The sequence below is a fragment of the Nannospalax galili genome, unplaced genomic scaffold (genome assembly GCF_000622305.1).
Source record: "Nannospalax galili isolate Female #2095 unplaced genomic scaffold, S.galili_v1.0 scaffold159, whole genome shotgun sequence".
Lineage (NCBI taxonomy): Eukaryota > Metazoa > Chordata > Mammalia > Rodentia > Spalacidae > Nannospalax > Nannospalax galili.
In genome coordinates this window covers 1,874,768-1,888,346 of record NW_008343239.1, presented here as the reverse complement: position 1 = coordinate 1,888,346, position 13,579 = coordinate 1,874,768, and the positions used below count along the sequence as shown (strand labels likewise).

The 13,579-nt window shown below is 49.1% G+C and overlaps 1 protein-coding gene across 1 annotated transcript in view; it reads right to left on the bottom strand.

Annotated features, from left to right (window-relative positions):
- Positions 1–13,257, bottom strand: part of Slc7a9 (solute carrier family 7 member 9) — a 39,100-nt gene extending 25,843 nt beyond the window's left edge. Inside the window, exons 1-10 of the mRNA XM_008839464.2 lie at positions 13,169–13,257; positions 12,837–12,930; positions 12,374–12,486; positions 10,086–10,233; positions 9,493–9,735; positions 9,007–9,132; positions 8,198–8,297; positions 6,364–6,408; positions 5,685–5,808; positions 5,162–5,265 (exon numbers count right to left, since the gene is read on the bottom strand). Of these exons, the coding sequence (XP_008837686.1) occupies positions 5,162–5,265; positions 5,685–5,808; positions 6,364–6,408; positions 8,198–8,297; positions 9,007–9,132; positions 9,493–9,735; positions 10,086–10,233; positions 12,374–12,460 (977 nt within the window). The 5' untranslated portion in view covers positions 12,461–12,486; positions 12,837–12,930; positions 13,169–13,257. The remainder of the gene's footprint in view (positions 1–5,161; positions 5,266–5,684; positions 5,809–6,363; positions 6,409–8,197; positions 8,298–9,006; positions 9,133–9,492; positions 9,736–10,085; positions 10,234–12,373; positions 12,487–12,836; positions 12,931–13,168) is intronic.
- Positions 13,258–13,579: the final 322 nt, after the last annotated feature.

Genomic DNA, 13,579 nt, shown 5'->3' with positions numbered 1-13,579 from the left:
AAGAGATGTATCCTTGCTCTGGAGTGTGTTACTGAATATGTTAATGTAATGAAATGCTTCTTCTAATCCTGTAGTTATTAAAAATTAAAAAAAAAACACATGGATGGGGGAGAAGTTTCATTGGGTGACAATAATTAGAATGTACTAAATACAAAATTGTCAAAGAACAAATTTAGTTTTTTTTTAATGTACTGAGTGTATTGCCTACATGCATGTAAGTACACCCATGCAATACAGAGCCCTTAGAGGTCAGAAGAGAGTCTCAGATCTCCTGCAACTGGAGTTACAGACGGTTGTTAGCCACCATGTGGGTGCTGGGAACCAAATCTGGGCCCTTTGCAAGAGCAGCCAGTGCTCTTAACCACTGAGCCATCTCTCCAGCCCAGTAAAAGTTTTTTTTTAATGCCATTTATACTATCAAAATTCATAATATTTTAAAAAGCTGGATGTGATGGCACATGCCTGTGACCCCTGGAGGACAGAGAGATAGGTGGATCCTGGGGACTCACTAAGCAGCCAGCCTAGTTGAAATAACCAGCACTGTGTTCAGTTAATGAAAGAGGCGGTCTCAAAGATAAGATAAGAAAGGGATTGAAGAAGACACCTGAACTTCCTGACTCTGCAGGAAGTTTCTTAGAGAAACTCCCAAGTGGATCAAAGACCTTAACATACAGCATAAAACTCTGAAAATGTTAGAGGGAAAAAAAATGTTAGTATGGGGCAGCACTTCAATATACAGGCACAAATAAGTCCTTCCTGAATAGGACTCTGCTCACAGAAGAAATAAGGCCAAAATAAAAACAATGAAGCTTAAAGTTTTCTGTATAACAAAGGTGAAGACGCAACCTACCAAATGGGAGAAAATTCTGGATAACTATACATCAGACAGAGAATTAATATGCAGAATATACAAACAACTAAAAAATGAAGTTAAATGGGAAAAGAGCCCAATCAAAACATAGACTCATGGGTCAGGCGTGGTGGCGCACACCTTTAGTCCCAACACTCAGGAGGCACAGGCAGGAGGATCCCTGTGAGTTCAAGGTCAGCCTGCTCTACATAGTGAGTTCCAGGCCAGCTGGGGCTATAGGAAGACCCTTTCTCTAAACGATCAGGAAAAAAATCCTCCTGAAACTAGAGCTCTCGAAAGAAGACAGATGGGCAGTTAATAATTTCAAAAGTGTTCAGTACATGGGCCAGCAAGATGGTTTAGTGAGTAAAGGCATTACTGTCAAGCCTGATGACCTGAGTCAATTCCTGGGGCTCACATTGTGAAAGGAGGGAAGTAATTCCTGTGAGTTATCCTCTGGCCTCCACACGTGCACTTGCATACCCACACACATAGACACACACACTAAATAAATGTAACAGAGTCTTCAGCATAAAAGCATTATAAAAAAGTGTTCCGCATCCTTAGCCATCAGGAAAATATGCAAATTGAAACTATTTTGAGATTCCGTCTCTCTCCTGTAAGAATGGCCATTATCCAGAAAACATGACAATACATGCTGGCAGAGATATGGGGAGAGGAGCCCTTATACACTGGTGGTGGGGTTATAAGCTGGTACAGTCACTGTGGAAATCAGTGTGGAGGTATCTCAAAATGCAAAAACAGATCTTCCATATGGCCCCACTGCAACACTCCTGGGCATACCCAAAGGACTCTATATCCTACTACGGAGATAACTGTACATCCATGTTTACTGTTGCTCTATTCACAATAGCTAGGAAATGGAATTAGCCTAGATGTTCATCAACTGCTAAGTGGATATTGAAAATATAGTGCATACAGACAATAAAATGTTATTCAGACATAAAAATTATGGGGGCTGGAGAGGTGGCTCAGCGGTTAAGAACACTGGCTGCTCTTGCAGAGGACCCAGGTTTGGTTCCTAGCACCCACATGGCAGCTAACAACCATCCATAACTCCAGTTCCAAGAGAATCTGACACTCTCTTCTGAAGAAAAAGAACACCGCAAATGTGGTTGCCTTCATGAGCCAGCCTGTCAGCAATCCATCACGGATGGGGGATTAGGGGACTCATGAGGACACACCTATTCCTGAGGTCAGTGGTTGCTGGGGGAGGGATAGCCATATTTCTTAGTGGTATAACTAGGAGTAAATTGCCCTTGCTCAAGTAAATTACTCCCCCGCTTCACCACACACACACACACACATACGTACACTCATGTCCATGCCTACAGCCCTAAAGGCAGGCAGCAGGTCACATGGAGGAGGGGGACTTTTGGGAAAGAAGAAAGGGTTTAGCGGGAGTAGAAGAGGAGAATATGAGTAATTTGGAGGTGAATATGGTCAATGTATGGGAGGGAGGGAGGGCTGGCTGGATGGAGATAGAGACGAAATTGTGAAATAACTGAAAACATGAAGCTATGTGCTGGCGAGGTGCGGAGGGAAAGGAACGCTTGTTGGTGGGAAGGGACAGTAGTGCAGCCTCGTCCACAGAGACTGTGAAGATTCCTCAGCAAGCTAAAAAAGAATTACCCTACAGGGAGACCCTGTCTCTAAAAGACCAAAAAAACAAAAAAAAATTACCATAAGATCTGGCAATCCCACTTCTGTGCATACCTTCAGAGGAGTCAAAAACCAAATGTCAAAAAGGGAAGTCTACATCCCCACGTTCATTGCGGCCTCACTCACAAGAGCCAAGACAGAAACAACTCGCATGACTATCAACAGATGAACAGAGAAAAATGAGATGCAGAGGCAGAGCTAGTCCGCCTTAAAAAACAAAATTCTGAAGCCGGGCGTGGTGGCACACGCCTTTAATCCCAGCGCTCCGGAGGCAGAGGCAGGCGGATCTCTGTGAGTTCAAGGCCAGCCTGGTCTACATAGTGAGTTCCAGGACAGCTGGGGCTACAGGGAAACCCTGTCTCAAAAAGACCAAAAAAAAAACAAAAACAAAAAAACAAAATTCTGTCATTTGCAACAAGATGGATGGCTCTAGAAGCCACTATGCTAAGTGAAATAAGTCAAGGACAACTATCACATCTCATATGCGGACTCAAAAACCAGGCCAGTTGTGGTTATGAGACCCAGTCTCAAAAGACCAAAAAAAATCAAACTCCAGCTGGGCATCCACCTTTAATCCCAGCACTCAGGAAGCAGAGGCAGTTAGGTACCTCTGTGAGATGGAGGTGTGCCTGGTCTACATAGTGAGTTACAGGCCAGCTGGGGCTACAAAGACCCTGGCTCAAAAAAACAAAACAAAAGGTCAAACTCAGAAATAGTAAGATGATGCTTCCAAGCCAGGCATGGTAGCACTCCTTTAACCCCAGCACTCTGGAGGCAGAGACAGAGGCTGGCAGATCTCTATGAGATGGAGGCTAACCTGGTCTACACAATGAGTTTCAGGCCAGCTGTGGCTACACAGCCATCTCAGAAACAAAATGATGCTTCCTAAAGCTGGGGTGGATGGGTGACAGGGGAAGGAAGTATTCACCAGTGTCATAAGGAATCAGGTCTGGTGACATATTGATGTTCCGTAGCTATTTCCTATGAATCAAGACACTCCCTCCTCCAGGGAGAAGGAAGGGGGAGGTTCAGAAGACTCAGGAAGCTCAAGAAACAGGATTCGTAAGGCCCCTCCCCAAGATTGCATACATGATAAGCAATTGTTGTTGGTGGGAAGACACTCTTCCAGGGAGTTGCCTGCACGTTTTACAGGGAGCTCTAAAGATGCAGCTTTTATGAATTGTTACCATTTTAGGGCTGGCTTTCTGGTGACCCTGATGCTTGGGTCATCTGTTAGCCCTGTAGGTAACCTCAATAAACTCACTGGTTCACCAAGCTAGACCTGGGTGGAGTCTTTTCTGTGGTCTCCTGTCAATGCCCTATCTGGGGTGAATAGATACTTGCTCACTTTCTGTAGAAAAAGTCACACAGTCACACAGAAAGAAACAATAATGAATGCATATTTCAAAGTAGCTAAAAATGGATTGAAAATGTTCTCACCAGAAAGAATTGGCAAGGTTGTGAGGTGATGGGTATGTCAACTTGTTCATTCTGCAATGCATAAGGTATTGAAACTACACTTTGTAGCCCAGAAATGCATACATGTTCTTCATTAGAAAACAAATTCACATAGAAATACAAAGACGGCTGGCTGTGGGGGCGCACACCTGTAGTCCCAGCACTTGGGAGGTAGGGGCGGGTGAATCTTAATGAATTCAAGGCCAGCCTGGTCTGTGAGTTCCAAGCCAGCTGGGGCTACAGAGAGACCCTGTTTCAAAAAGATTTATATTTTTTCTTTTGTCTCTCTCCTTTCTTCTCTTTTTTGCTTCCTCTCCCTTCCTCCCTCTCTCCCTTCCTTCCTTCTTCCCTGCCTTCCTTGTTGGGGATGGAGCACAGGGCCTTGAGCACAGTATGCCTGGAACACAAAATGCTTTGGAAGAAGAAGAAAGTTGGAAGACAGCTCCCACACACACACACAGCTTGAAAAGAATTGTTCTGTGGCGTGTGTTCAGTTCTAACGTGTAATAGTAGGCAGTGCCACTCAGAAACCTATCCATTCAGAATACTGTGCCCTGGGTAAGGATGTGTTCCAGAATGTTTACCACAGAATGCGTATGGAAGGCAACTCAGTCTTGACCTGTCAGGAGAGGCTTTGTTAGATTATGGTGCATTGTAAAGGAAAACACAGCTCTACCCAGAGAGTGGCAAACTAAACCTTCTCAATGAGTAGACCGCAGCTGTCCAGTGCTGCAAACACAGAGTTGACAAGTTACAACAGAGCCTGATATGGCCTGCAGGCCTGGAATATTAATGTCTGAACATTTAAGAGGAAGCCTGGCAATTTCTGGCCCAGTTTGTGCATATATTAATATGACAGAATATTCAGGAAAGATCATCAGGGGAGAAACACAACGTAGGGAGTATCTTGTGGAAGTCAAGCCTTGCTCACCCACCTTCCCTCCGCCTTGTGACCAAGTGGCAATGTTCCCAGAGTGTGGCATCCAGGCTTACCGAAATGCACAAGCCATGCCTAACTCTGTCCAGCAAGGCTGTCCACCCCTGTTTGGCCACCTCACTGTGAGGTTCAAGCCACAATCCTTTGCCTGGACTTCAGAGTTCCTATGTGTGCCCCCAGCATCCCACAGGCCCCCACCCTTGGAGAGACTGACCGGATGAGGGGTCCCCTACCTGCCCGCTGTAAAGCAGGTCCCATTAGCAGCTCCAATAGTTGAAAAGGCCACAAAAAATGGGACCACCCAAGATGCTGGATAGAGAACACGGTCTCCGAAGGTCTGGGGAGAAGCAGAGTGTAATCTCCAACAGGGGCCTCACTGCCTCTGTTGGGCCCACACAGCTCCTCTGCCCTTTTGGGGGGCCCACCTCCCCAAGGCACCTTATGGGGCACAGTCTCTGGGGCCCTCTGCTGGAGAAAAGGGAGTGGAAACTGCTTTAGAGCAGCCCAGAGCCCCTCACTTCACTTACCTCTAACTTACCTGGCCCTTCTCACCTCCTTGACCCCTTGTCGGGGCATTACCTTGCTCTGTGGAACCCCAGCCCAAGTTACACTTGCATGCACCCAGGAGGCTAAGGACCAGAAGCCAGAGCCCACGTCCCGCTGCCCACCCTCAGACCTCTAGTCTCAGTGGGTCCCTAGTCCTGCTCTCCCCAGGCTTCCTCCTTCTCATAGGTCACTGCGCCTCCAACAACTCACCACAGCCACAGCCTGGGACTGCAGGAGCTCCGTTGGGGTCATCACCGTGAAGTAGGAGATATTCATGAGGATGTAGCACACTGTCACCAGAGGGATCCCGATGACAATGGCCAGGGGCAGATTTCTAAGAGGGATATAAGATAGGAACTCAGAGTCACACCTGAGTGAGACTGACATCTTCATCCAGTCCTTTCCATCCCTCCTGGCAGCCTTCCCCCTGTTCTGTGGTACGGTAGGGTCCCAGATGCCCTTTCTGGGGCCACCTGACAGGGGATTTGAGATAAAGTAACCCCAGTAGGGACAGGAGACTTTTTCAAAGGAGAGCCCACCTCACAGACACCAGGGCACAGGAGCTGAGTGGTTTAAAGCAAATGAATGCAAGATGAAGGTAGTCAAAATTCTTCCTTCCACTTACCAACCACACCACCACCCAACAAAGCCAAATGACAGTGGCAGAAAGCACATGGGAACCATTCACTCAGGGCTGGGGGCATGGCCCAGTGGCAGAGCACTTTCCCTGTATGCTCAAGGCGTTGAGTCCATGCCTTTAAAATAAATCCACCGAGTGGAACAGGGTCATGAAATAACAGGATAGAAGGAAGGAGCAGTTCCACTTTGTGCCTTGGAGAGGAGAGATACACTGTCAGAGCCATGACCTCCTGTGTCATCCAATTCTTACCTGTAAGGGTTTCTAAGCTCTTCAGTGATATAATTGAGTTGATTCCTAGAGAGAGAAAAGTAATGAGGATGACATGGAACTTGTTACTTGACTTTCTTGGCTAAGATTGTGGAGCAAGTAATAAATGGTAGCCTCATTTTGAGATTCTCCCTTACAGGTGATGTAGTTCAACAGCAGAGAGCCTGCCTAGAATCCCCCAGTGAGGGGCTGGGGGGTTAGGGTTAGCAGTGGAGATCCTGCCTAGGATCCCCTAGGGAGGACTAGGGGTGTGGTTGTGGATGGGGCTCAGAAGTAGAGGGTTTGCCTAGAATCCCCCAGTGAGGGGCTGGGGGTGTGGCTCAGTGGTAGAGCACCTACCTAGAATCCCCCAGTGAGGGGCTGGGGGTGTGGCTCAGTGGTAGAGCACCTACCTAGAATCCCCCAGTGAGGGGCTGGGGGTGTGGCTCAGTGGTAGAGCACCTACCTAGAATCCCCCAGTGAGGGGCTGGGGGTGTGGCTCAGTGGTAGAGCACCTACCTAGAATCCCCCAGTGAGGGGCTGGGGGTGTGGCTCAGTGGTAGAGCACCTACCTAGAATCCCCCAGTGAGGGGCTGGGGGTGTGGCTCAGTGGTAGAGCACCTACCTAGAATCCCCCAGTGAGGGGCTGGGGGTGTGGCTCAGTGGTAGAGCACCTACCTAGAATCCCCCAGTGAGGGGCTGGGGGTGTGGCTCAGTGGTAGAGCACCTACCTAGAATCCCCCAGTGAGGGGCTGGGGGTGTGGCTCAGTGGTAGAGCACCTACCTAGAATCCCCCAGTGAGGGGCTGGGGAGTGGTTCAGTGGTAGAGCACCTGCCTAGAATCCCCCAGTGAGGGGCTGGGGGTGTGACTCACAAGTGGAGCTTTCTTAATGAACAAAGACCCATTAAGGTTCCATCCCCAGAATTGCAAAATAGAACAGAATAAAAGAATGCAAAGGATGTAAGTGCTATGTTTTAAAAGTTACCATAAAGAGAACTCACCCACAGGACCCATGTAGGCAAAGTCCTGTCCCATAAGCCCCAGTGGTGACTGGCCTGGTGCCTACCAAGAACTATGTGTCTGTCAGTTGGTCAAGCCTTTTCTCTCCTTGGCAATCACATGGACTTTCAAGCATATTCAGGGTACTTGGGGAAAAAAATGGAAGCAGGTTTGGAGAGAGGTGCTGCAAGGGGAAAGGCCTGCATCACCACAACCATGCTTCTGCCTTAAAGAACACATACACAGTGGCTGGAGAGATGGCTCAGTGCTTAAGAGCACTAGCTCTTGCAAAGGACAAGGGTTCGGTTCCCAGCACCCGCATGGCAGTTAATAACTGTCCCTAACTCCAGTTCCAGGAGATCCAACACCCTCTTCTGGCCTCCCTGGGCATTGTACAAATGTGGTACACATATATATGCAGACAAAATATTCATACATAAAAATAAAAATAAATACTAATCTTTTAAAAAGAACATTAGCACAGCCTGTCTCACGTTTTCAAGGCTTCAGTGATAGTGCAGTTGACCTTGTCAAATGCTTGGGCAGCTCTGGCTGCCTCTATTCAGCTTAGATGGGATCCTTCTGGTGACAGTTCTACATAGGTCTCACTGTTACAGGGCAATGTCAGGGGCCAATGCCAGTTCTAGGCTCAGAAAGGGGCATGGATAAGACCATGGGGTCAGAGGGAAATTAGAGGGTCAGGGTTTGGACACCACAAAAAAGAATTGTGAAGGTGAAGTTTAGGGTGCCAGTGGGCCCCAGAAAGGAGACATGTTTGCTCTCCAAGCAGTCCAGAGAAACCCAGTAGTGATCTGGGATGTCTTAGGAGAACCTTACCACCCATCGTATGCCCAGAGTCCATTGTAGAATGCCAGGCTGATGGTGCCCACTGAGGTTTGCACACCCTCAAAAGAATTCTGAAAGTTCTTTGTATTTCCTGGAATCAAGCCAGACAGGGAGGAGCAAATATCAGCCGACCAGACTTTGACTTTGTACTTGTCTCCATGGGTAGGACTTGTGACCCCAGGTTATTAAAGGAACTAAAACCACATGTGGAGGCACAAATCTGTCATCCCAACACTCAGGACACTGAGGCAGGAACATCTCAAGTTGGAGGCCAGCCTTGGCTACATGGTGAGACCCTGACTCAAAAAGTAAATAAATAAAGACTACTGTGGTGGTTTGAATGAAAATAGCCCCCATAGGCTCCAAGTGTTTGGACATTTTGTCCCCAGATGATGGTGCTGTTTTGGGAGGTTTTAGAAGGTGTGGCTATCCTGGAGGAAGGATGTCGCTGGGGATGGGCTTAGAGAATTCTTAAACCTTGCTAGACCTTGAGTCGCCCTCTTGCTTCCTGTGCCTGCGTGATGATGTGAGAGCTTAGCTTCTGCTGCTCCTACTCCAGCCACCTCCAGCCACCATGCCTCCCTGCCATGACAGACTGTAATTCCCCTGGAACCATGAGCTCAAATAAACTCTTCCTTCTATAAATTGCTTGGGTCAGTATTTCTATCACAGCAACAGAAAAGTGACTAACACAACCACTAACCATGCACAAGTATGTAAAAAAGAAAACACACACCACTCCGGAAAATAAGAAGGCACATGCTGGGTGGGCCCCACCTTCCTGTCCTTCTGACGCTCACCTTGGGCCAGGAAGACAAATCCGCTGATGATGATGATGGCCACAATCACCAGTTTGGCCGCTGTGAAGACATTCTGGACATAGCTCCCGAGCCTCACACTCAGCGCGTTCACTGTGGTGATGAGCACTGGGAAGGCCCAAGTGGGGTGACATTCCATGTTGGTGGTTTCCCCCAAGGTCTGTCAATCCCTTCCTTTCAATTCCTCCACCCACCCCCTTATGTCCTGAATACAGAGGGTAGATCTAATCAAGCCAGCAGCACCTTTAAAACACACCCTGAAATCCAGCCCGGGGCCTCAGGGAGAAGGAAAACCAGCCAGGCTCTAAGCAGGGCCAGCCCCTCCCTGCAGCCCCCACAGTTCTGGTGCATTGCTCAGCCTGCAGGGATAGCAGGGGGAGGAAGGAGAAGCCAAGGCCAGAGTTCTTGAGCACCAGCCACGGAGGCCTTCCCTGGCCTCTGCCCGGGGTTTCAAGCTCAGGCACTCACAGATGGCAGCCGCAGCCAGGCATTTCACGACCGTGTCAGGAGGCTTGCAGCCGACATAGAAGGGTGCGCACACATACTCCGAAAAGCTGAGACAGATGATGGCGAAGGACGAGGGTTTCATGACGACCAGGCTGGTCCAGGAGAAGAGATAGGCAGGGATGGGGCCAAAGGCCTCCATCAAGTAAGGGTACTCACCCCCTGACTTGGTGATCATTGTGCCAAGCTCTGCGAAGCACAGGGCACCTGGAATACAGAGTTAGGGGCCCCACGGCTCATGAGGCATTTCCCTGCGCCACCAAGCCTTCCTCCCTTGGGGCAGGCTGTGCTCATACACTGAACGTTTGAATCTGGCCTCTGGACCCCTAGCCAGATTCACCCTTATTCACCACACATGTATCGGAGGTATGGTGGCACAGCTAGGTAGGGTGGCTAGGTATGATGGCACACTCTGTGATCCCAGCACTCAGGGTGCTCACAAATTCAAGGCCACCCTGAGCTACAGAAGGAGACTCTGTTTGTGTGGCTTGTCCCTGTACCCCATGGGGGTGGGGAGCGGTTGGGAGGGGGGAACACCAGGGAGTCCCATCTGTTACCCAGTGTCGCCAGGATCCCACAGGAGGCCCATATGATGAGACAAGGCCCAACGGCTTCTGTGTTGGCCAGTACAGACTTGGGAGAGATGAAGATCCCGGAGCCGATGATGGTGCCCACGATGATACAGATGCCACTGAGCAGGCCCACCTGCGTGTGGGAGATGAGCTAATGCTACCAACTGGGAGCTCACAGAGCCAGCGGCCACGTCCCCACCCCCAGTGTGGCCTGAGCAGCCCAAAGGGAACCGTGTCCCAGGCATGTCCACCCTGCGTGTTACAGTTGTAGTAACTCCAGTATGCTTTGCTCAAACGTCAGATCAGCCCTCGGGATAGCCCCAACCATTTCACTAAGGAGGAAACTGAGGCAGAGAGGCTGCTCGGTGTCAGACAGCCTGGAGGAGAAGGCTTAGCTTGGTTCCTGCCCTCCATGGAAAGGCTGATTTAGTCAATAGGTCTCCAGAAACAAGGGCCCTTGGGAGACACATCTTAGCATCTTAGTAGAAAAGAGCACTCCAACAGCTGTGGTGGCGCACACCAGTAATCCCAGCACTCGAGAGGCTGAGGCAAGAAGACTACAAGTTTGAGACCAGCCTGGGCTACATAGTGAGACCATCTACAAAAAAAAAAAAGGATAAAGGAAAAAGGTGTTAGATGTTTTCCCACAGCCAGACAAGTCAGGAGTCCTGGCCAGAGCCATTATGTGAGCAAGACCTCCCAGGGAGAGACTACTGGGGACAGAACTTCCCATGGTGACACTTCAGGGGCTGGAGCAACAAAACCCCAGGTTAGGAAGGCAGCTCGGTGGCAGGCCTGCAATCCCAGCGCTTGAGAGGGGAAGGTAAGATGATCAGGAATTCAAGGTGATCCTTTGCTACATAGTGAGTTTGAGGCCAGCCTGAGTTACATGAGATCCTGGCTTAGAAAATAAAACAATCTATATATTTCACTTTGCATAAATTTGATACCAATTAATGAAGCAAAACTTTTAAGTAAAATACCAAAATAAGGGTAACAGCTGACTTAAGTCTCTACTTAGAACTAGTCAGCTCTTGGGAGCTGCCCAGCCCCCAGGGCTCTATGAACACAAATGGGGTCCCTGAAAAACAATGTCAGTTTCCCTGCAGTCTGGTTTCTTGGGCTTTCTTTCCCTCCATGGCCCCTCGAAGGGCAGGGACTTGTTTCAGCATCACTCAGGAGGCCTCCAGAACCTTCCTCCTATGGAGGGACTGTGACTTGGACACCAGGCAGCCGTTCAGCCTCTGACTTTCTAAGTTTAGAACACCTGGGATTTGCTCACTATGCTGGGTGGCTGCAGAGTCACTGGGTTCCAAAAAGACTTTGCTGAAATAGGGCCTCAGACTAGCAGAGAGGACAATGTTACTGCCCCAGGCCTGACTACTGGGGACAAAGACACCACACCAATCCACATTTGGGCCATGTCATCTCCTATCAGGGCCTAAAGCCTCATGCCATCCCTACCAACGCCTCTACTGCTAAGCAGGGCGTCCCAGAGGGTCCCATCCAGACCTCAGACCCCTGGTGCTGCCCTTGAGGCCATCTGCAGCTCAGAGCTTACCCTGAGCTGCTCTGGAGCTCTGGCTCCTCATCCATGAACCCAAAGGCCTCCCGTCCCTCCACGCCTGGTTCCCTCTGTGCCCACCTACCTGGGACAGGCACAGGGAAGAGTGTCCAGCTCCAATTTGCCTCCATTCCTACCCCAGAGATCCCCTTCCCTCCAGGCCCAGGACCTATGACCCCACCACATGCCAACTCAGCATCTTCAGCTGGTCCCACCAACTGGTCCTTCCTCCCTGCTAGCTGGGCTTGTCCATGCCACACTGTAGCTGCTGGAGCCATTCCCAGCATGAGCTACAGCCGCAGAGTCCTCTCTGATCACCCTAGACCGTTGGTCTGTGCGAATGTGGGGCCCTCCATATACCATCAGACACATGGAAACCATGCATGAATTTCAAGTATATATGTGTGAACTTTAAGATTTCATAAATTCTCTGGTGAGAATTTATGCAAGAGATAAGTTTAGGGAGCTGTTCATTTGTTTATGTACTTTGCAAATTAAAAATCATAGCTGGGTGTGGTAGCTCACACCTCATTCTAACACCTGGGAGGCTGAGGTAGGAGGACGTGGCGTTCCAGGCCAGCCTGAACTCCATAGCGAGACTTTAACTCAATAAAAAAAAACAAGAAAAACATCCCATCCGTCTCCCAGGACTGGCAGGGCCAACTCTGCCCACCGCTGCTTGGTCAAGCCTGACCCAACCACCTCGCACCTCTTTCTGGAGACTTGTGGTCTTGGGTTCGTTGCTTTGGATGGACTTCTCATCCTCTCTCCGTCTTCTCAGACTTTTTTCTTCCATCACTCCCTGCTACTAGGTCCAGGAGGCTGGAAGGAGGGCGTGGGCCATATCAGGAAAGGGGAAAGGGGTATCTGGGCAGTGGGGACCAACTCCAAAGCAAGAGGCACACAGCCCTCAATCCTCTACTGATACCCTGTTCCACTACAGATAAAAACCAGTCATCCATGCTATTCAGGCCCCAAAGTTTAAGTGCTTGCTTTGTGTCCTGCCTCCTCTACTCAGTTTGACCCCCAGCCTTCTGGCTCCCACAGCATGTCACCAGCTCTTAGTCCTCAGCTGTGAAACATTTAAAATACATCCTCCCTCTACAACCCAGCTTCACTGTTTTCAAAACTAAGAAGAAATATTACATTTGTAGATCTATGATAGTTCTTACCTGTACTCCCAGCACAGGGGCCTGAGGTAAGAGAACAAGTTCAGTACCAGCCTGGGCTACCTAGCAAGTCAGGTCAGCCTGAGATACATAGAACCTGTATCAAAAATAAATAAATAAAATAAAATAAAACATACTGAAATATATTAGCAGAATCAAGTCCAAGGCCAGGGATGGCTTCCCTTTCATTGAGTGACATAAGAATTTGAAATAAAGTTGCTGAGGAAGACCCCCTCAAGATGCAGCTAGGGGATGGCAGTGCCTCTCTCTAAATCCCTCCTCTGTCCAGGCTCCAGGAAGGATAGCAGCAGTCTCTCCCATCACCAGGGCCTTACCTTTCTCCCCGAGGAGCCAGAGACAATGCCCGCCCAGCTGACTGCCACCCAGCTGACTGCCTAAGTCTGCACAACCAAGCCCCAGGAAGGGCCATGTCTTGTGCCCAAGAGTGGAGGAAGCCAGAAAGTACAGAGGTCAACAAAGGTAATTATTAAACACCCACCCCACCCCCCTTTTTTGTCTTCTAAGCAACAAAGCTTAGGTGCCACCACTAATAAAAGGAAGGCCAGGCAAGCCCGGCTTCTCTCCAAAAATGCTTTTGTTATCTTGGGCCTAGATCATTAAAACAAAATGGATTCCTTCAGATCAGTGACATCCCATGAGGAGAAATCTCTATAGAGAGCCGGAGCCCTGCCTGCTTTTATCTTTGGGAATCAGAGGAGATAAACTTTGGAACCAGCTTTTATTAC